This window comes from Alosa sapidissima, chromosome 13, assembly GCF_018492685.1.
Source record: "Alosa sapidissima isolate fAloSap1 chromosome 13, fAloSap1.pri, whole genome shotgun sequence".
Taxonomy (NCBI): Eukaryota; Metazoa; Chordata; class Actinopteri; order Clupeiformes; family Clupeidae; genus Alosa; species Alosa sapidissima.
Window position 1 is genome coordinate 28,353,880 of NC_055969.1, and position 22,801 is coordinate 28,376,680.

Here is a 22,801-nt window from a genome sequence, read left to right on the forward strand (position 1 = left end):
CAATCTGGATTTGCAGTCATATTTGGTAATACAATCATGCCTAAATAGTTGCAGACTGTATAACAATGTGTTGTCTGACTTGGCTGAAAGATTCATGATTTTAGGTTAGTATGCATGATTAAAACCTTGAAATATAGGCCTAGCTCTGATTCCTTAACTTCCAATTTTATTCCTCACCTGAAACATGGCTGTGAGTCCATGAATTCCAAATGAAACTCAGATAGCCTACATTTACGAAACAATGAATCAGTGTCTGTGTTGAATTAGCAAAATGCTATTTGGATGTGTGACAGTACACAAAATAACCTTCTGTATTTAAGGGAAAGGGGCCAGTAGAGCAAATTAGCTTGTGAAATACTCTTCCAGCAAACAGCCGCTGTCAGATGTCCACCCAATCAGAGAGCGCCCTGTTGGCCCTTCAGGCATTCCCGTCATCCTCTCCCCTCTACGCTACGTCAGCAGTGCAACTGAAAGATGGCGGTGTCCATAGCGAAGTGCCTGACTGCTGATGTGTATTTATTAATAGTATCTATATTGTTATGTCCTATTTATGCCGAAATAGTTGCCGGCACTTCGACAGGCGAAGACACGCCACATCGACGGTTTGAATACAAGTATAGTTTCAAAGGACCGCACTTGTCTCAAAGCGACGGCAGCGTTCCCTTTTGGGTTCACACTGGAAGTAAGTTTATGTCAGCTAGCCAAACCGGTTGCTCTGTCACCGTTATGTCTCACTGATGCTTGTTAAGAGAATTGACTTGCTTGCTACAATCCGAATATCATAGAAGCCTATTGTGAAGAAAAAAGTCTGAGTGCTGCTTGAGTGCATATTTCCTATTTCATGCTTCGCCCATTAGGATTGTCCCACTTAAACTGTATACAATCTTTATAGATAAAGCAGACTTATCTGAGTTGGCAAGGCTCTCCTGATTTGGGAGGGTAATGTGTGATAGAATCTAGTGAGTTAGCACATGTTACTTTAGAGCCACATTATCTAGTCAACCTGCTTCTGACACGCAGCTGCGAGTGACTTTTAGTCTAAACAAACTTAAAACAAACAAGCCTATTGCCAGATGGTCAAAGCATCGCGACAAGTAGGCCTAGCAGTTACATTCAGGCCTACATTCCCATTATTTCAGTGAATCTCACAATTCAAAAAGTAGCTGTCATAAGTGTCAACAGTGAAGAAGCTTACATGTGCAGAAAAATTATCGAGTTCACTCATGTAGAACCACAAATTGGCCACAGCTTAGTTGTTCTATGGATTGGCTCATCTGTGCTTCCCTGCTTTCCTGTTCCCAGATGCCATCCCCAGCTCAGACCAAATCCGCATCACCCCATCACTGCGGAGTCAGAAGGGTTCGGTGTGGACTAAAAACACGATCAATTTCCAGCACTGGGAGGCTGAGGTCACCTTCCGAGTGTCCGGCCGTGGGAGGATGGGAGCGGATGGTCTGGTGAGCACACTGGACCCTCTTTTCTCCCTCTCCAGCACAGCTCCAGTGCACCTGCGCTGCATGCCTGATTGGCCGTTGTTTGTAGTCTGTGCATTGTTTTTCAGGATCACTCGTTTGCTTTATAAGTTAACAGCAGTCAGGTGATTTTGATAATCATGCTTATTTCCCTGACTTTGTTACTTCTCAGGTTTTTTGAGAATTGAGTGAGAATGTCATTTTAATTAGAGTCAAGTGAAGCATTTTGGCCAGGAGGCCTTTATCCAATACTATTTAACCCAGCCTTTATTCAATACTATTTAACCCGCTGAAAGAAGTTTTTGTGTGAAATGATAACCCAACAAAACACAGTATGCATTTATATATTCATTATTGTTGTTATTTAATATATAAATAATTTCTCACTTTTAGGGAACGTATAATGATGGTAAAAGCAGCACCCATTAAGACCTTTGTTCATCAGAAATATTCTGAGTTATGTATGGTTTCTGTCTCACTGCTCAAAGTACAGCTGTTATTAAGGTGCTGGCTGATAAATGGGTGAAATATTGATTTAACTACATTTGCTGGGCCTGAATGTTAAAGCTTGCCACACAGACACAGGCAGCTCATGCTAGGGAAAGAGAAGGAAAGAAGAATGTGTCATAGGCCTGCATAGCGTAGGCTTGCACAAGCATTTCATCACCACAAAGGTGTGTGATTTAAATAAATGTGTGTGCATGTGCCCACAGGCAATGTGGTTCACAGCAGGCCAGGGCTTGACTGGGCCCGTGTATGGTGCAGCCGACCAGTGGAATGGAGTTGGGATCTTCTTTGACTCCTTCGACAACGATGGAAAGGTAAGCAGCCATCTTTACACTGGGATGTTTAAAGGGGTAGATAGTCTGTTATTTGTCTGCAATATATGGTTCAATAACTTGTTTGGTCAAATGCTGCTTGTTTACCTTCTATTTAAAGTTCAGTCAAAACACAATATGCTTATGGGGGCATTATGTATGTAAACAATGCCAAGGGAGCATATAATCTTAATCATCCGCTCAGTATTTGTCTGGGCGGAAAAGGTGAGCAGGTAAATAAATAGAGATTAATCTTCCTCCCTCTCTCGTCACAATGATATTTAGAAAAATAACCCCGCCGTCGTCATCGTTGGCAACAATGGAAACCTTGTTTACGACCATCAGAAGTAAGTAAAGCTTTCCTCCTTTTTATGACATCATCACAGTAATTTTCACAACTTAAAGAAGATTAGAAAATATGATTATTTGTGGTCAGGGAGGGGGGAATAATCCCCTGTTTGGCCTAATCTGCCTGGGGCAGTGAAAGCATTAAATCACTTCTGTGCTCTACTGTAGGCCCCAGCGCTGTCACAGATTTCACTCACCATAAATATATTGCCAGTCTTACTCCCTGTCTCTCACCACTTTCAATTAAAATGCAGACCATTAATGACTACTCATTCTGGAAAGCTGTGTCACTCATTTTACTAGATGAGCCCTGAAATATTACAATACTTACAGGGTTGTGTTTCTAGGTCAGATAGTTGTAATTATTATTCCATGATCTTTTGCAGTGACGGAACAACGCAGTCCTTGGGCACATGCTTAAGGGACTTCCGAAACAAGCCCTATCCAGTCCGTGCCAAAATCACTTACTACAAGAAGACATTAACGGTATCTATCAGGGCTGGTTAAATGAACACTCCTAGGTCAAATCTAGAGATGATGTGGAAGTAAAGGTCATGGGCTAATGTCAAGCCCGCACAGGTCATGGGCTAATGTCAAGGCCAGTTCATGGATTAGAACATAAGGAACTGTTTACAGTGTTTCCCACAGAATTAAATTCCATTTGTGGTGGTTGGTTTGCAGAATGAACTTGAATACAACAGTTTTTAACAATTAGCACAGCGTGGTTATGATGCTAACCAGATTTAAGCACAATTTAGTACAACCTGGAAAATCATTGTGTGGTGGTCAATGTTGATATTGTGGTGGGCCGCCACAAATAAGTCAATGTATGGGAAACACTGGTTTAAGAGCCAAAGTGCTGATTCATATGGTTGTCTTTCTAGCATAGTGGTTCTCAATTTATTATCCTGGCTGTGGGACAAACATCGCAGGGAGCATGTGGGTGGAGGGTACAAACACCATCCAGATTATTCTGTGTTTTTAACTACACATTTTCTTCTCTCTTAGATCATGATCAATAATGGTTTCACCCCGGATAAGGAAGACTATGAGTTCTGTGCTCGTGTGGAGAACATGGTCATCCCGGCAGAGGGCTTCTTTGGCATCTCCGCAGCTACTGGAGGTTTAGCAGGTGAGGTGCCATTGTGCTCTGGCCTTAGAAAGGCAGCGTGCACTTTACCCTCATTCCATGCCAGTAGAGAGATACCATGCTTTACTGAGAAGGATAGAATATCCAATCAGACAATTAAAGTAATATTTATATGATTCTTTTGATTTAATTGTTCAGTTCAAAATGATCCTGTGATTGCACATTTCACTGATAACTGAATTTAAATGTTTTTGTTGTTGTTTGTTCCCCTGTTTTTTTGTTGTTGTTTGTTCCCCTGTTTCCCTTCCCAGACGACCATGATGTCCTGTCCTTCCTTGTGTTCCGACTAACAGAGCCTGGTCAACAATTGGTGAGTTTCTGCTTAGAACAGCGTCAAAAAAACTACCCTCAGATTTCCTACTTGTTCTCCAGGCTGAATAGAGTGAGTGAGTGTGTGTGTGTGTGTGAGTGTGAGTAAGTGTGTGTGTCTGTGTTGGGGAGGGGGGCAGTGAGGCGATTCATGCAGCTCTCCGCGATAGCTTAATGTCCTGTGCTTCCTTTTGTTCCCCCCTCTCGAGTGAAGCCTCCAGTTGAACAAGAAATTCCTAAAGAAGAGCAGGACAAATACCAGGAGGAGTTTATGAACTTCCAACAAGAGCTGGACAAGAAGAAGGAGGAGTTCCAGAAGGAGCACCCAGATGTGCAGGGAGAACCCGGTGAGTCAGAGCGCAGCTCTCGCTTCTGTGGCTCTCTGTTTCTCTCTCTCTCTTTTTCTCCGTTTCTCACTCTCTCTTTCTCTATGTGTTCCCTTTCTCCTATCTTCCTTGTTATGTGTGTGTCTGTAAAACCATCTGCATTTTTCATGCATTCCATCGTTCCTTCCATCTTATTTTTCTGTGCATCGTAATCATCAGTCAGCACCCGTCATGTATTTAGTGTTCCCATGATCCCGCTTGGCTGAGGCTCCTTCCCGTCTCTGTCCCGCACAGTTGATGACCTGTATGAGAGTGTGAATGACCGTGAGATCCGGCAGGTGTTTGAGGGCCAGAACCGCATTCACCTGGAGATCAAGCAGCTCAACAGGCAGCTGGCCATGATCCTGGACGAGCAGAGACGCTACGTGTCCGTCCTCACCGACGAGGTGTCCAAACGTGGAGCACAGACCCAGTCTGGCCAGGTATGGCATCGTGTCTACTCACCCCTACTCAAGTCAAGTCAAGTCATGTTTATTTATAAAGCATTTTAAACACAACACCAGTTGACCAAAGTGCTGCACAATAAGAACAAGTTGAGAAAACCTGATAGACAGATAATGAATGATCAACACACAAGAGCAGGGGGAATGGTACAAACAAACATATCAGTAAATTATGTAAAAGACCAACAGTACAAAATAGAAAATAAAATAGATTGAGTAAGCACTTATACTAAGTTAGAAGCCAGGGAGTAAAAGTAAGTTTTAAGATGTGATTTAAAAACAGGCAAAGAAGAAGCCAATCTTATATGTAGTTGGAGCTCATTCCATAGTTTAGGACCAATTACTGCAAAAGCCCGGTCCCCCCTGCTCTTTAACCTTGATGGTGGGACTACCGGTACAAGGCGGCCTTGGTCAGCAGACCTAAGTGCCCTTGATGGAGCATGTGGTTTTAAAAGTTCTGACAGATAAGAAGGTGCGAGCCCATTTAAAGATTTAAAAACAAATAGTAGAATTTTAAAATGAATCCTAATACGAACAGGAAGCCGGTGAAGGGCAGCAAGCACTGGGGTAATGTGCTCTCGCTTTCAGTCAGGAGACGGGCAGCTGCTTTTTGGACTAGCTGAAGGCGGGCTAGGGAAGAACAGCTAGCGCCAGCATAGAGGGCATAGATAGTTTGATAGATAGATAGATAGATAGATAGATAGATAGATAGATACTTTATTGATCCTCAAGGGGAAATTCAAGATTACAATAGTCAAGGCGTGATGAAATGAAGGCATGAATCACCTTTTCAAAATTGTTAAAAATAAAAAGGGCTTGACCTCAGATAACATCAAGAAACTTGATTTGACTAGAGTTTATTTGTTTCTCCATTTTAAAATCTGAATCAAAGATGACGCCTAGATTTCTTGCTGACTGCTTGATGTAAGGTTCTAGGGAGCAAAAGTCTGTGTTGGCATTACGAGCACCACCAGATGAAAATACTAGGACCTCTGTTTTTTTTCACTCGCACACATTGCAGTAAATACATTGACAGAAATGTATGTGATCATATACTCAGTCACCCAGCTAATATCAAAAGTGAAAAATGAAATATTCTGCAACTAAATATGGAATAACTCAATGATGACCCATTGTAGGCTCCCAGTCAAGACATTGACACAATCATCACAACACAACGTGAAGTTCTGAACAGCCTGAATGACATGAGGTGAGTGTGAACACACACACACACACACACACACACACACACACACACACACACACACACAGAGACATGTGCTTGCACACATAGACCCAGATGGGGCTAGACATGAAGGCCTAATTTCCCAACCAAACAATGGGGAAATCCAGGGCAATAAAGTGTTAAATCTCAGTGGTAAACCCACGAGTAAATCTGGTAAACCACCCAGTTGAGAAGTGTGGAGCCCTGTCCCATTATCAAGCTTCTTTGCTCATTTCCTTCTCCTGTGAGCCATCTGACATGGGGATCGTCTCCTGTTGTAATACCTTAAACCCTCCCCTGCCATCCCCCTGCCTTCTAGCATCCTCTCCCTCATGCTGGACAAGCCCCCCACTGGGAGAACAACCTTCTCTGCCCTAATCTCTTCCATAAACCATATTTGGCCTTGGGTTCTTTGCCAGACTCTTGCTGTGATTTGGTCATGAGAACATTGTGGCAAGTGCAGTGTGGGGGCATGGGGGCATCACGTCTGTAATTACAAAAAACTGAAGTGTGGTGTTGTCACAGTGAGCTAAGCCCAATGCCAAGTCAAGCACCCACGATTAGTTTTTTGTGCTGCTTCTTTACTATGCCTCATGGTGAGAAGATGACAATGATTTCATATGATCTGTGGATAATTCCGATTAGAAGACTGAATGGTAAGTTGAGACCTTGAAGCTCCAGTGAAGACCTGGCCGTGGTGGTTCTTCCTAAGCCTGATTAAATATACAGTATTTCTGACGTCAGCTCTTGTTTTTGACTTAACAGCAATAACATATTTTTTTAGACTTGTTGTTGTATCTGAGGATCTTCAAAGCAAAGGTGTTGACTGGGAGATTTTATAACAATACAAATTATGTCGGATAATACAGTTGATGGATCAGACAGAAATACATTGAAACTTCACAAAGTCAGGATTAGATACCTAAAGACTTTGTTTACTGTCTTTCGACCTAAATGTCATAAAAATCAATTACTTACTAAAGTGATTGTCAGTCATCGCATTCTTTGTTTTTGTTGGAATTAAGTTCACTTTCTGTATGTTTGTACACAGCAGAGATTATAAGGTGGCCTACACTCTGTTCTCAAGTGATGTATCCTAACACGGAAAGCAACATTTAGTTTTTCCCTGAAAATTGGTCATGACTGCAGTTCAAGAAAAAATCAATTTGTCCTGAAATCGCTTAGCTGGCCTTGAGAGAGCGGCTGGTTAGGACATGACACAAATCGTTAGTGTATTAAGGCATCTTTAAACACTCTGACACTTCTGCACCTCTGGGCGTCTGTAGCAGATGCCCTCAGTCAGCTGCTCTCTGGATCATGATTAAACAATCAACAGTCATCCGTGGGGCCATCACATAGGCTGTCTTTTGCATTGTGTAATCCCATAGACAACTGGAAAAGGCACAAATCTGCAAATGCAAAGGAATTGCCACTTGATTAAATTAGTATAGACACTGATTATCAATCAATGTACAAGTGATTGCTCTTTTAGCCTCATCAGCTTGCTTAGTGTGAATTCATTCATATGCAGAATCTCCTCCACAATGCTTTATTAATACATGATGGGTCTGTATTATCCTATAGATTATGTAAAGCAAATGAGTCTTGACCCTTGTTTTGAAAAGTGAATTATGATATTGACTTATCTTAGCCCCTTGCAAAATTACTCTGCAAAAAAGGCTTTAGCCAGCTAAATGGGTCACTCCTCCTAGATAAAGATTAGATGAAGGTTTTAATAAATGTTCACTTTGTTTCTCTGGAGAGATTTATGTCTAATAATCTTTTTTTTTCCTCTTGAGAAACAAATTTCAGAAATTGCTTGTGCTGGCCCCCTCAGTGCCCTAACATTTGTCAGGGGAAGAAAAGAACATGTCTTGGTGCTGTATGCCCTGAAAGGATTAGACTGTGGCTTTTAAATACATCCTTCATACACAGCACCAAACATGGTCTGCATCTGATTGCTTTCTTGCTTGAGCTGGTCTCCAAGGACTGCCTGCTTATGTCTCTCCAATTTCTTTCATTTGTCAAACATTTTCTATTTTGATTTAATTTCTGAAATCGTCTTAGATTTCTAGAGGATAGATGGTGGGCAGAAGAATGCCAGTAGTTGTGTGCAATCAGAAAATATAATTTAATCACCAGCAGGATCTTGACTCTAAGTTGTGTTTGTCATTAAATTATTAAATCTCTCATCTTTTAATACACATCCCATATTTGAGCTGACCCTTGGAGATTACAGTTTTAGGATGCCACTGCCATATTTGCTCAGAACTCACAGAAATTCCTCTCAGCTACCATTGATTTCAGGAGCAATCCTTCCCTGCATATTTAAAATGGTTCACTTTGCAAGATACTCTTTCATGAGACATGGGCTCAGCTATGAATAGTGTATCTCTGATCATTTAGTTTCCTCTATGCTGTACAAACTGTGTTGTATCACTAATCATTGGTAATCTAGACAAAAGAAATCAGAAACATGGGTCATTGTGTCAGGTTACAGTAAGCGGGTGGGGGGACGGGTCAGTAAAGGACTGTTCCAGATTGTGTTTGGGGAAGCCGTACTAATTTCAAATGTGTGTTCTCCGTGGTGGTAGAGGTGGGCTGGGGGTGGTCTCAGAAGGACAGAACATATTTCAGAGTGATTAATTTAGCAATCATGCTAGTCTTAATGTAGGGGTGAGTCTGTTGAAGGATGTATAGCCTTTAGGGAATGTTAAGAAAAAGCTTAGGGGATTAGTTTGGGGTATTTCATTGTGATATTTGGATTAGAAATGCTTTGTCAGGAAATTGTTCCTTGTGCCATGACTCTGGTAGGCCACTAGGGGCAACATAACCTCTCAGCCCCCCTGAGCTACACAACCACCAGGGTGCTAATGGCCCAGCAGCACTGCTATGCCAGCAGGATGTCACTCTCATGTTTTCTCAGAGTTCATACCTTGTAAGTGTCGCTACCCCTGTGAAGTCCTTGTTAGTGTCTGCAGAGAGACTTCATAGCATTTTATTCAATATTCATGGTGGCTTTTTCGTTTGTTGAGGTGACGGCACTGAGCACTGATAAATGAGCATGTTCTACTTCATCTTTGTCTAAGATGTTTAATTGTGTGCTTTTGTGTCTGTTCATTGCTAGCCACCATAAAGCTTTCTCCAGTGGAGCCCATTTCATTGAGAATGTGTGTTGACAGCACAAGGAGATGATATGTCATGTTGGCAGATGAGCAATTGCATCGGCACACCATAGAAAAGGAGATTAAGGATTCTTTTATTCTTAGACTGATTAAAAGCTCTGAGATATAATGTTAGAATTTATCCTTTGTTTGGAAATAGTATGGTTTCAGTTGACTATGTGACTCAGTGGCACTGCTCTTGAAGTTGAAAAATAAAGTAAAAATTGTACGTGTTACTTGACAACCATAAAACCTGCAGGTTAAAAGGATTATTTCATGAAAACAGAATTCTGCTTATCTTCAGTACCACAATGAGCAAGCATATAATAAACTGAACAAAAATATTATTTGTTCACAAGTGTGGTCAACTCTACTGAGCGACATCTAGTTCACCATTACATTCAGTTCACAGGCTCTGGAGATTGCCTGTACAAAAATGGTGACATGTTATACATGTGGGGTGGATAAAAGTGAAGTTCTCAATAACGCAGATTTTTATCATTTTATAGAATTACGCCTTTTGTGTGTAAGAAATCTTGCATATTTTACTTCAGTTCAAGAAAAATGGGAGCAGAAACAAGTGTTTACATTTTTGTTTAGTATACAAGATAAAGTAATAAGACTCCAGGCTAGTCAGAGAATGGTCTAAACATTTGTCCTGACACTGGCCTCTTGCTCTCCTCATCCCCAGGAATTCTCTGTCAGCCTCTCTGAAGCAGGTGGAATCTGCCCAGCATGTCCAGCAGGCTGCTGGGGGGGCCTTGAGCAGCTACGAGACCATCCAGCACTTCAACGACATCAAGGAACACCTGCACGTGGTCAAGAGAAACGTTGAGCATATCATCCAGAAAAATCCAGTAAGGAAACCATAATATCTAGCAGGAGTGGATCTGCATAGCATGCCAAAGTTAATATGATGATAGAAGTATAGAATTCCTGAATTAACCCCTACACAAGACTTTCTCTTGTACAAAAATGTATTACCATATGAGCATGTCATCATTATGAGGAATGGGATAGGCAATTGCCTTAACATGATGTATCCTCAATATGATTATTTTATCATCATCAACTGTTTTTTATTCAGGGAGAAATTGACTGAGCATCAAGCTCTTTTACAGCAATGCCCTGAGTTACAAAACATGCAACAACAATAATCAAAATAACAAAACAAGAACAATAAAAAGATACAATATATTTATTATAATAATAATAATAAATAGAAAGAAAAGAAGGGGAATGTATAAATAATAATAATTATATAAAAGGTCTAAATATTAGTCAAAGCAAGAACATCGTACAACAGCCATATCATCAATCATACCCTTGAATTGGTCTAGTGACACAAACCTATCTAATTTCAATAACTCTTGCAATTTGTTCCATTTATTAGATGCAAAAAATGTAAAAGCTAATTTACCAAATTCAGATTTAATTTGAGGAGTTTGAAGAGATATAAAACCCTGTGAGCGTGTATTGTGGCAGATTGATTTCATGTTCAGAAGAGAAGTTAGGTAAAAAGGTAACTTTCCCAGTAATGCCTTATAAACAAAAAGGAGGCGATGCCTTTCCCTCCTATCATAGAGGAAAGACCATCCTACATTTTGGTATAATTTACAGTGATGAGTTTTAAACCCATCTCCAGTTATAAAACGTAGTGAACTGTGGTAAACTGCATCAAGTGATTTCAGAGTGGAAGGGGCTGCATGCATATACACAATATCACCATAGTCTAGGACTGACATTATAGTTGCTTGAATAATGGCCATTCTGCTTTCTAAAGAAAAGCAATACCTATTCCTATAAAGTGCGCCTAATTTAATTTTTACCTTTTTTGTGAGATCAAGCACATGTGTTCTAAATGATAGTTTGTTATCTAGCCAAATGGGAACAGATGTTAAAGGTCACACTTTCTCAATCTAGTAAATAGGCATAAAGGATTGTGTCATCTGCATAGAAATGCACTCTACAATTTTCTATTGAAGCACAGATGTCATTGATATATAATGTAAACAACAGTGGCCCCAAAATTGAGCCCTATGGAACACCATTATTTAGTCTCAATGGCTCTGGGGTTGATCCCGTCACATCTACCCACTGTGTTCTATTAGAGAGGTAGTTTTGAAACCATTTAAAGGAAACTTCATCTAGACCATAAGAGGTTAGTTTTTCAAGAAGTAACCTGTGATTAACAGTGTCAAAAACCTTTGACAAGTCAATAAACAAAGCTGCACAATGTTTCTTACTGTCAACAACAGTAGCTATATCATTTACTATTGCAGTTGTTTATACTCACAAAATAGAAACACACAACATGTAAGTTAAAATGTTACACGTGTAGTGCTTTGCAGGCGCCATAGGGAAAGGATTTGGCCACTTTGATCACATGTAGGCTAGCATAATTGTCTGGGATTAGCATCTGTCTGACGTTGTGGTATTTATCCTTCGGTGCCCAGGGTCCAAGTGAGAAGGTGAAATGTCCAGAGATGCCCCCTATGCCCTCCTGTCTGTCCACCACTCACTTTGTGGTGTTTGTGGTCATCCAGTCCATCCTCTTCTTTGGATACATTATGTACAGGTATGAATTGGCAGGACGTTCAATTCTGCTGAGGGAATGACACATTAAAGCAGTTTAACACAGTAATACACCTCTTACTGATGATAGCGTCTGCTTACATTTGTCTTTCCTCTTTTTCCTTCACAGAAGTCAACAAGAGGCAGCTGCCAAGAAATTCTTTTGATAACATCTCACTATTCTCATCCAAGCACACATTGTGGACATAAGGGAGTGTTGTTTATTTTGTTAATGGTTTTCTTTTCTTTTTTTTTTGTTAATTGCTGGTTTGTTTTGTTCATAAATGGTAAATTATTGTACTTGAAAACTGAAGTATTTTCCTCGAGAGACATTTTTTTAATTCCTGAGTTTTAATTTGCTTTGAAATGCACAGAGTGAATGAGTAATTTCTGAAATGAATGTGTGTTCATTAGGATTCTCAAAGAATTAGATGTATTATATTCTTTCAGATGCTGAGATGACATGAATGGAAATTCATCCTCCCCAGTCTATTTTTCAGTTCTCTGAGCTCTGCCTTCAAGAATTGAAGCAGAGCTCACAGTGAGCTCTGCCTTCAAGAATTGAACCACTGTCCCGTCTCAAACATTGAAACCTGTGGCAAATAAGGCTTGCATGTGACCGCCATATTGGCAATCGCAATCATGACTGAATATTCTGAATGTGTGTTTTTGTATGATTGAAGTGTTTGAAGAAAAATAATTATTTACATAAATTGAACACAAACCAGATCTTTTGTTTGTTGACTGTTTGTAATCACATCACAGGTGTGTATATTAATACATCCGAACTTGAGAGAGAGAGAAATATAACATCACCTACAACATTGCAAGGTGCTTGCCTCTTTATGTTGTGATGTTGTCTGGTCATCGGTCTGCTGGTACTTGCTAATGGATGCTTAATTATACTGTAGTCGGTGTACATTCAGATTTTAAAGAGTTGTGGAGTTGGCAAGCAAACTGTCAAGACCTGTACTATGGGAAAGGCTGCTTACTCTCTGGATATAGAATCTACAATATGTAGCCCATTTTCACTGTGGAGGAGGGTATGAGCAAATCTATCTGACCAAAGATATTGAGTACTTTTATGTCCACCAGAAACAATCATTCAGTTGGATTTGTATTTTTTTCTGAGAATGAAGAGTTGATTGCACAAATGAGAATATATCATAATTGAGGAGGAGGATGATGTTAGAAAAAGGTGAAACATCCTCTGAATAGCAGTATAGTGGATGTCTTCATCTGTGTCCCCTCTCTCCTCTCCTTACTTTCAAATATACATCCTCTTATCCATCGTCCTATACCCTTATCATCCTACAATACTTGCTGTGTATATTTTACAGTATACACTTGACTTCCTGACCCCCCCCCCCCCCCATCAACACTGGGGATTATATACCATGGCTTTGCCATAAATAGTCTGCCACATCTGTTACACTCGCCAACCACTGGCACACAATATCACATGAGCACGCTGCAATATTTTCCAACCGGTCTCTCTTTCTCACACACATGTACACACAGCTTTGAGCCATCCTGCTCGAAGGGCAGAAAAGAGATGCTTTGAAGAACAGCCCAGTCTGTGTGGCTACTAGAATAGTGTGTTGCACATGTGTGTTGCACATTTACCAATTTGATGGAATGCCACTATGCCACCTATGGATGTGCAAATAATATAACTTCACCTCAGATATCAGATGATCTATAATAAATGCTCTTTCTAATACATTGCCAAAACCGTATGCATGTTTGTAGTTATTTGTTGTGATAATTACTTGGTGACCAGGCTTGGTGCCGAGCTAATTAATAACACTGAAGAAGGGTCAGCTGCAGAGTGGTGCAACTGAATACATCCTAACTGTAAGCAGCTATCAACCATCAATAATGCTAGTGGCTCAGATTTGGACATGTTAGCCTTCCTCCCATTATCCACCATACACTGTAGATCTGAAAACTCTTTACAACTTTTATAATATACCAATGGCCTGTGGATCTATGGATTTTGAGAACAATTTTTTCATTACCTTATACAACCTCAAAATCAATCTACGCATTTAGGTTGGCCATACATTTAAGAGCTGATGCTTTCTCAGACAAGCACAATTAATATGCATAACTAATATGTGCAGTAATGCTCACATCTGATACCCTGGCTCAGTGAGCAAGGAGAAAGATCGTGACAGCACCACTTGTTGCCTGCTGGCTCCGGCTGGGTCTGCTTTCCCCTCCACTGCACTCAGAGGGGGATGTGGTGTGATGTGAGGGGTCTGTGGTCCTGCGGAGGTGGACATGCGTTAGTGGGGAGTGGGGCCACAGTGGGCTCTCCCCCACACTGCACTCTCCAGCACCCCTCACAGGGCTGGACAATGGGCAAGGGGAAGAGCCACACAGCCCTAGCAGATAAACAGTGGGATAATCCCTGCTCGTGCTCCCTGTCCACTTCCCTCCATCCCCCCTCCATTCCCTCTCTCTCTCTATCTCTCTCTGTCTCTCTCTCTCCCTCCCTCCCTCCCTGGGCTCAGGAGTATAAATGGATGGGTAAATCTCTGGACGATTTGGCCGCAGGACATTGGCTAGCCCCTGTCTTAGGTAATGTGATTAAGGGTGAGTGGGCGGGGACGGTCGGTCCGACGCTACGGCGGAGGAAAGACAGTGTCAATGTATTTTCCAAAAGCCCAAATTTCATGGTGACCTTTAGTGGCAAAGCACAAGCTCTCATTTTCAGAGGAGACATTTTCATCTGTTTTAGACCATCACTTCCACTCTTTGGGTAGAGAGTATAAATTGATAAAAACAAGCCCAGGCCATCTGCCCCTCAGAATAGTGCAGTGGGGAGGTTTAATCCGGGATTACAGCCCCAGCATAACTGTGTGTGTGTTTTTTTTTTTTCTTTTTTTGGCGTCTGCTCAGTCGTCACAGTGTGCCCTTCACAACAGATAGAGAGATAGGCAGCAGATTGGTTACACAGACTAGGCACTGCTAGGAATCCAACCAGGGGCCATTACACTACTGGAGTTTTGATTCAATTACAAATTTACATCTGAATCTCTCCAGATTCCCATAGGGCAAAAATGGCTTTCCTTATCAAGACCATGATAGGTAACCCCCTGTCGGGAGTAATGGGGGGTCAAGACAAAGCTGAGGAGGAGACCCCCAAGGACCCCGCTGCCGCTGCTGGCATGACCCGTGAGGAGTATGAGGAGTACCAGAAGCAACTGGTGGAGGAGAAGTAAGTACTGGGGCAATGCGCCGCCATTTTAGCCTCAGGAGACGGCAAATGAGCGCCATCAGCTCATCTGATGACGTGCAGCAGATAGCAGCCTATTTAGAAACCGTTTAGCAACACTTAATGGCCATATGCACATTTTAATCATGTTGGGATGTCAGAGCTATGGATGATTGTAAACAAAGGTGTAGCAAGCATTCTTATCTCGCCATTTTGTTTGACCTTTATCCTCAGTGGTTTTCAAAACTCACATCTGCCATAATTTTTTTTCCAAAGGTCAAACGATGACAGTAGACATGTCACACGTAACATGGTGTTTTTTTCTATATAACCTGCACCATAACGTCTTTTTAACATCCCAACACATCATTTTCTCTCTAAGCTGATGACCATACCTGCAATACAAAGTGTGAATCCGATAAACATTGCTTCTAAACACTTGTGTTTTATGGTCATCAAGATGAAGATTAATGATACACCACTGTATGATACTTAACTTTGTTATCACATGGATTCCAAACTAATTACAAATGTAACTGTTTCATTTTAGAATTGCATCAGAAAAGGTGGAGCTTTGTGACAATAAAAAAAAAGTACTGATCATGGTGGTGATGACATCAGAGAGTAAACGTCACAGGAACAGGCAGCTTAGCTGCCCTCAAGACAGGGGCTTAGCCCAGGTAAACACAGGCCTACTGTTTTATAGAAACATGCTCAGGGAAGTGAACAAAAATAGACAAATGCTTTGAAGTCTGTTGTGATGGCTTATGTTCTTTTGTCAGTTTAAATGAAGTGTGTGGAGTATTTAAGTTGTGTGTGGATTTAGTTGGCCCATTATCAGAGTTATACCTGATATTTCAGCCAAAGAGAATGGATGCTTATACAGATCACAGTCTCCATTATGGTTCATTAAATGTATTTACTAGATGCCAGATCAGACAGGGTACAATGTCAGCAGAATTTTAATAGGAATTGACAGCGTGGAGGTTCTGCTCAGCAATTCTCAACATGGGTGTGACAGAACAAGGTTTTTGATTTGTTATCTGTAGCTAACAGCACTTTTATAAACAATACACAAAAAGCCTCTGATCTACCAGAGTGATATGAACACTCCATAGCCATGGTATATATTTTTAAACAATATATCGATAATGTACAGAACATATTTTGTCAATATATAATGGTGATTTATTGGTTTATATGGATGATTTATTGGTTTATATGGTTTATATGGATGATTTATTGGTTTGTAGGTGAATAAATTGCTTGTGGTCAAAACACCACCAACTTAAGAGGAAGGACATTACATAACGTGATTAGGCTTTCTGGCCTGTGATGGAATGTCAGGCCCCTTCCCAATGTTTCCAGTGGCCACTGAATGGATGCCCTGTGTTTAACAAATAACCATCCAACCAACCAACAACAAGATTGAAGCAAACATTGTAGTACTGTGTCTCACTTGTCACTTCCTGTATGTTTCTGTATTCTAATAGTATATTGAATACAATGACACAAAAGTAGCGTCTTTAGATTGTCTTCACCACCTGCTATTAGAAAGGTTGTTGTCAACATTGCATCTTTGCCTAATCCTAAATCTGTCTGAGTAAATCTGTTCAACTCATAATCCTTACATTTAATTAGCTAACTATGTGTTTCCAGTCTACATTATAGCAACAATATTTTTTTATCAATAATGCCATATAATAGAATAGAGTGTGTGTGTGTGTGTGTGTGTGTGTGTGTGAGTGAGTGTAATGGAGGTGAACACTGAGCTAGCATGCTAGTTGTCTGTAAATCCTCACACCCCTAACCTTCTAGCTGAGTTGGAAGCCTGGGCTTTTAGCTCAGTGGATATTGCGTTCGACTCCCATGCCGGTGTGTGTTGTGGTGGCGGGTTCGAGGACCGTTAGCGGCTGACGAACTGACCTCGGTTACATGTGTGTGTGTGTGTGTTCCTGTTAGTGTGATTTATTAAGAGAGGAAACAGTAACCTTATTAATTTAGTAGAAACCGTATTCATTTTGTAGAGATACAAACGGCTCATGTTTAGCTTGAGCCATGTCTGAGTGTCACCTGCCTGACTGAGTCCATCCATGGCACTGCTGGAGCATGTGGCACGTGACTTGGGCTCAGGTGTCACTGCATCCCTGGATGAACAATGAGATTAGCAGTCTGAACCATTTTAGCCCTTCACCTCATCTGAAACCTTCAGCCCTACAGGTCATACAGAGCTCCTACTGTACCTATTACAGTGAAGGACAGCACACCTGTGCAACAATGAAAGCACAACTGTTGTGGCTGACTGTTGTCACTGTGAATAGTTGGAACTTCACAAACTAGTGATTTGGGTGTTCTGACCTAATGCGGGATCATGGCCTGAGTTGCCAATATAACAAAAATACTGTTTTTTGTTTTGTGATGTTTTGATGTGTGGCCCTTTTCTGATATATTTTAATCCCAATTTACTTCCCTCTGGGAACATATTGAAAGGGTCTTTTCCTAGCTAACTCTAGCACTCAGATTAAAATGTGTATCAAAAGTGTCTGGTATACCTATGCCAAATTATTTTTGTGTGATTTTTGTGCGACAGGATGGAGAGAGATTCAGAGTTCTTAAACAAGAAGGCTGAGAGGGCCACGCTCCGGGTGTGCCTTAGAGACAAATACCGCTTGCCGAAGGTAAGACACCTAACTATGTGAGGTAGTCGAAGCCCTAACTAAACTAGGAAGTGACTTAAACAACAGGTAGCATCAGGCAGCATAGTGTGTCTACAGGACATGGTAAAATAAGAGAGAGTGATCTGGACACCATATAGCTCCTTTGGAAGGTTTAAGATCACTCTTATATTTTACTTTTGGAGTCATTTCTCTGATCCAGCACCCATCCAAAATGGTGAAAAAGAATGTGCGCGGTCACACGTCTACAGGACATGGCCCATGTCTTGTCCAAGGCCCAGGCCATGTGACAGGTAATGATGCAGCACCTGTAGGGAAAAAGAAAATCTACCCAGCTGCCCAGATTCATACCCACCCCCACTCTAGGAAACTATTGCGACCAATAAGGAAACGATCGAGGCCTACAAATGCCAAAAGATTAGCACACCAGTGAGTTAACTAAATCACTTGAGGACTTTGCGTGTGCCATACTGTGTCCTTAGCGTTAGTCCTTCCCTGGCTGCTCCAGCCATCTGCCACTCACGGCTGAGGTGTCCATCTCTCCACACCGCACAGTCACAGTCACGCTGCTCTAATACAGACCGACTCACTTCACCCATCCTCACTGGGGATCTATCTATCACTGTGGAATACTTTTGGACTTAAAGGAAAGGCAGAATGGAGAGTGAGCAAAAGGTAGGCCGGCATTCCAAATGGAAGTGTTTATATGTCTGAAAAATGCTTGTTGGTGTTAAAGGGATCAAAGCCTACACTGGAATCTTTAACTTTGTTCTTTATTACTTTGTCACTCTGGTCCTTTGGTTCGTGTTTAGTTCTTTGAATGTGATACGCATGGTGATAAAGGCACCCATCCAATAGAAATCTGATCATTTATCCAAATTCAAAAAGTGTCAATATATGTAAATTATTCAAAAACAACGACAACACATCCCAATAGAGTTTGTTGTCGGTTGTATAAATGGTAAACTTGCCTGAAAGCTTAAAGGTGCAGTCAGATGCAGGCAGGCGCGTTTGTTCGTGTTTATGTGTATATTGTGTATATGTTTGTGTATATTTTGTTCGTGTTTATGTGTATATTCAGATGCTTTTGAGCAAAAATCGTACATTATATTTTAACCAAGGACCAAACGAAACACGCCAGAGAGGTAACTCAGCCCTACCTTCAGCATTCCCAGAGAAATTCCACGCAGGGTTTTATTTTTGGTTGGGGGACAGGCTGACCCCACTTTGTTCGTTTCCAGTTTTCGGAGCCTGGACTGAGGAGGGATGATTGCTGAATGCGACAAAAAAAATTATAGGCTTGAAGTAAAGTCCCTGACTGCACCTTTAATTAAAATCAAAGCATTTAACAACACATGAAGCCTTACAGACAATCACTATTATGCATCATAATTTGTTTGTATATTTAATCTGGTTATTTAACAAGGGCATTTTGAGGCTCAATCTGCCGAGAGAGGACTATTTTCATGTCATTGTCATAGTCAGACAGACAGATGTTTTTCAACTTTTCTGAATGATTGTGGTGTGAATTCTGAATAGCTAGCAGACTGCAGTAATAACTAGCAAGCTGGTATGTAAACAGCCAGCACTGTGCACTGTGCCTAAATTGACAAGTGTTACTGAAATGACAAAAAAACTATGTAGTTTCACAGACAGCAGTAAGCTATAACCTTCAATTGGAAATATGAATTAATCACAAGTTAACAATCTAATGCGGGAATAATTATCTCCTGAACTGTGGTTTTTGTGTTCTCAATAAACGCAGAGATACCAAGCAATTATAACTTGCATTGCTTAAATCTCTCAGACAATTATCATTCAGCAACAGCGAACCACTTAACAAGTAACGGGTCATGTTTGCCCCATTTAGTTTCTATTAGGTTATTTTGGGTGTAGCTTTTTTGGGCAAATTGAAGTTCACCTCTGTGTCCAAATAAAATGATAATCAGCTGTGTGGGTGACAGAATTAAACATTTTCTAATGTGCCGAGTCAGTTGATAGTCACATTTTTATCAATCAAATAACCTTCAGTATTTGAATCCATGGGAATCTCCTACTACACCCCACATCCAGTTCAACCAATCAAAAGGTGTGTAATCCCTGTAACTGACCTGCCTCTCCTCACAGAGTGAACAGGATGAGAACATGATCCAGATGGCAGGTGATGACGTGGACGTGCCTGAGGAGCTGCTGAAGATGGTGGACGAGGACGCCACAGAGGAAGAGGAGAAGGACTCCATCCTGGGCCAGATGCAGAACCTGCAGAACATGGACATGGACCAGATCAAGGAGAAGGCCTCAGCAACCATGGCAGAGGTGAAAAGCAAGGCCGAGGAGAAGTGTTCTGTCATGTAACGGGGGAAATGACAACTTACAAAAGAAAAAGAAGCGAAAGTTATAAATGATAAGGGAAACAGGTCATTAATTCTGGCTCTCAAGAAATTGCAGGTTCAGAGACATGCTCTCCTCCCCTTGCTTTGATCACTGTTGGCTTGCTGGCTGGTTGGACGAACCTCATAGCTGATGTCATTGGAACCTCCTCTCTTGCCCAAAGATTTCTCTGAATCATGCCCATTGATGTGCATCCTCACCCTAATATCCTGTGGGATAGATTTTTTTGTATGTGATGTATGAATAAAACATGTCTTAGATGTTCCCCTTTTCTTTTTCTGTCCTCCCTCTAAGCCCAGGACCCTAGGAAGCTACAGTGCAATTACAGAACTTTGAAATATGTTAACAAAGTATGACATATATACATATTTCTAAATATTTTTATTTATCTAAAATAATATCACTGGTGAATTCATGTTAAGTATGCTTCATCGTTCATATCAGCGTGTTATAACAACATTGCTAGGCTTCATACCTGCTATTTCACAGAAATGAGTGTAAGATCAGCAGCAGCAACAGCTTCCTTTATTTTGCTGAATGTTACGCCAGGGAAAATGTGTGTTTAGCAATTCTTTATTCGTTGCATATGTAAGAAGTGATTTACTCTGTTCAAGTATACAATCATGTAAATGCTGGCTAAAATGAATGCTGATTGTTTTACTTAATAAAACTGTGATATATAACTGTGCCTGTTATTTGTAATTAGAACGCTTCCCTTAGTATATATATTACAGTAGCCTACAGATACGCTTGAGCCTTTGAACCCACAATATTGTCACTGTTAGCATCTCCAACAGCTGCTTTCTGTGCTGCTCCTGACTGAGACACTGATTCACCCCCATGTGTATTTACACAAACACATGTATTTGGGGAACAACTGTATCAAACATTCAGTCTAGGACAAGGACCAGGGAAATACCTATGATGCAAAAACAAATGGAATATATACCATAAAATGAATATTATTAGATATTCATTAGATTTGTTTATCATTAACTTATTTTAGCAAAGGCAACACAAATGTGAAAATATAGAATGTATAGTGATGTCGGGCTAGACGTTGTGCGTACTCATGGTCTATTGTTAGGTATTTGCCCTCTCTATTGACAGTGAATTAAAGTCATAGATATGGTGCCCTGCATCAAAGAATACCAAAACTGTGTTTCTCATTACGGATTATTATGTGTTCAGTATGAATGAAACGAATTTAATTAAACATATAGGCTATCCAAAGTGTGTAATCTCGTGTTATCTTTACTTAATTAACACATGTTTGTCTTGTAAATAATACACCTCAACAGTCAGCTTACTTACTGTGGTAAATCACTTGAGTAATCATGATAACATGCATTTAAGATGCAAAGCCCCAAAAGGACTGTATTTTACACACAAAGATGTAGTAACTTGGACTTCATCCATGTGTTAAGATTAAATGAATTAGCTTAGGCTCTAAGTACCAGATTTACACAAACACCATACAAGAATACAGATGAGAGGAATGGGTCTTTATTTAATTGGTGATTACTGTGGAACTTTTGTAGAGAAGTGATTAGTTTGAGTGAAAAAATCCTCAGTCTTGTGAATTTCATGTGTGCCCCTGTGCAAAATGCCTTGGATTTTGAGTTCAAAAGCTTAACAGCTAATAGGATCAATGCAGCTAAGGCTGTCATCCACTCAAGTTAAATGACTGTCAGACTTGTTTAAGTAATTTGGCCCATATTAGGATGGCTATACAGAAAAGGGGATGACATGGCATTCATGCTCATCGACATGACCAATCATGGATGTGCCCTGCTCATCATTCATGTCTCTATAAAAAATCAACACAGAAAAATATTTCTGGTTGAGGATGGAGCATTAGTTCTATCATTTCCTGAAAAACCCTCAATAATCCATAGTTTCTGTTTTGTTAAGTAAGTAAATCCAATAGGTCTAGGCTATAGCCTGATACACTGCACATGACAACACTGTAATCAGGAAATTATTAACTTTAAAAAAGTATTCTATCTATTGCAATGTGATAATAAACATGGCCTACATTCCCAACAGGTCTAAAATCACGTCGTTAATAACAGATTCATAGGTGCTCGCCGTTAAAAACTGCCACATTAATGAAGATAAGTTAATTTGCGAATTGTGACAATAAATCATTACCTAGGTTTGTTGAGTTATTGCAGGAGAGCTAAATGGTAGGCTATTAAGTTTAAACTAGAAGAAAAAAAATAATCCCCTTAAGCAGCGTGTGGTCATAGGATTACCAAACTGCTGTCGATCTTTGTTTAGAGGCAATTACACACATCCTCTCAACATTCAAGATATTAGGACATTTTTCCAATTAACTGCGCTTCAATTGTAGGGTAGCTTTACAGACTCTGCATGCCTGATCCATGAGATCATGAACCCTCCATTCTGTAAATGTCCAAAATTGGGCGTCAAATCTTTGCTTTTCCAATTTCTTTTCCACAGCTTTTACGCGACACCATTCACGAATAACGAAATTAACGACGGTTTAGCCCATTGAACAGCCGTAGCCCGACAAGAATATAAAAACATTATTTCGCACTAAAAAAAACACGTGGTCTAATGCCTATATATATGTTAAATAGTAGCCTAAACTGGTAGG

General features: G+C 40.6%; 2 protein-coding genes across 2 annotated transcripts; both read left to right on the forward strand.

Moving 5' to 3' along the window:
* The first annotated feature begins 460 nt into the window (after positions 1 to 460).
* Positions 461 to 12,618, forward strand: lman1 (lectin, mannose-binding, 1). Its single transcript, XM_042058939.1, has 13 exons — positions 461 to 682; positions 1,303 to 1,457; positions 2,186 to 2,293; positions 2,576 to 2,637; positions 3,025 to 3,124; positions 3,647 to 3,770; positions 4,040 to 4,098; positions 4,312 to 4,444; positions 4,718 to 4,905; positions 6,066 to 6,136; positions 10,007 to 10,172; positions 11,772 to 11,893; positions 12,020 to 12,618. The coding sequence occupies exons 1-13, from the start codon at positions 475 to 477 to the stop codon at positions 12,054 to 12,056; spliced, it is 1,533 nt and encodes a 510-aa protein (XP_041914873.1). The 5' UTR covers positions 461 to 474; the 3' UTR covers positions 12,057 to 12,618.
* A 2,179-nt stretch (positions 12,619 to 14,797) lies between these two features.
* cplx4a (complexin 4a) lies at positions 14,798 to 20,847 on the forward strand. Its single transcript, XM_042058941.1, has 3 exons — positions 14,798 to 15,115; positions 17,703 to 17,790; positions 19,915 to 20,847. Exons 1-3 carry the CDS (start codon positions 14,958 to 14,960, stop codon positions 20,140 to 20,142), a joined length of 474 nt encoding a protein of 157 aa, XP_041914875.1. The 5' UTR covers positions 14,798 to 14,957; the 3' UTR covers positions 20,143 to 20,847.
* The last annotated feature ends 1,954 nt before the right edge of the window (positions 20,848 to 22,801 follow it).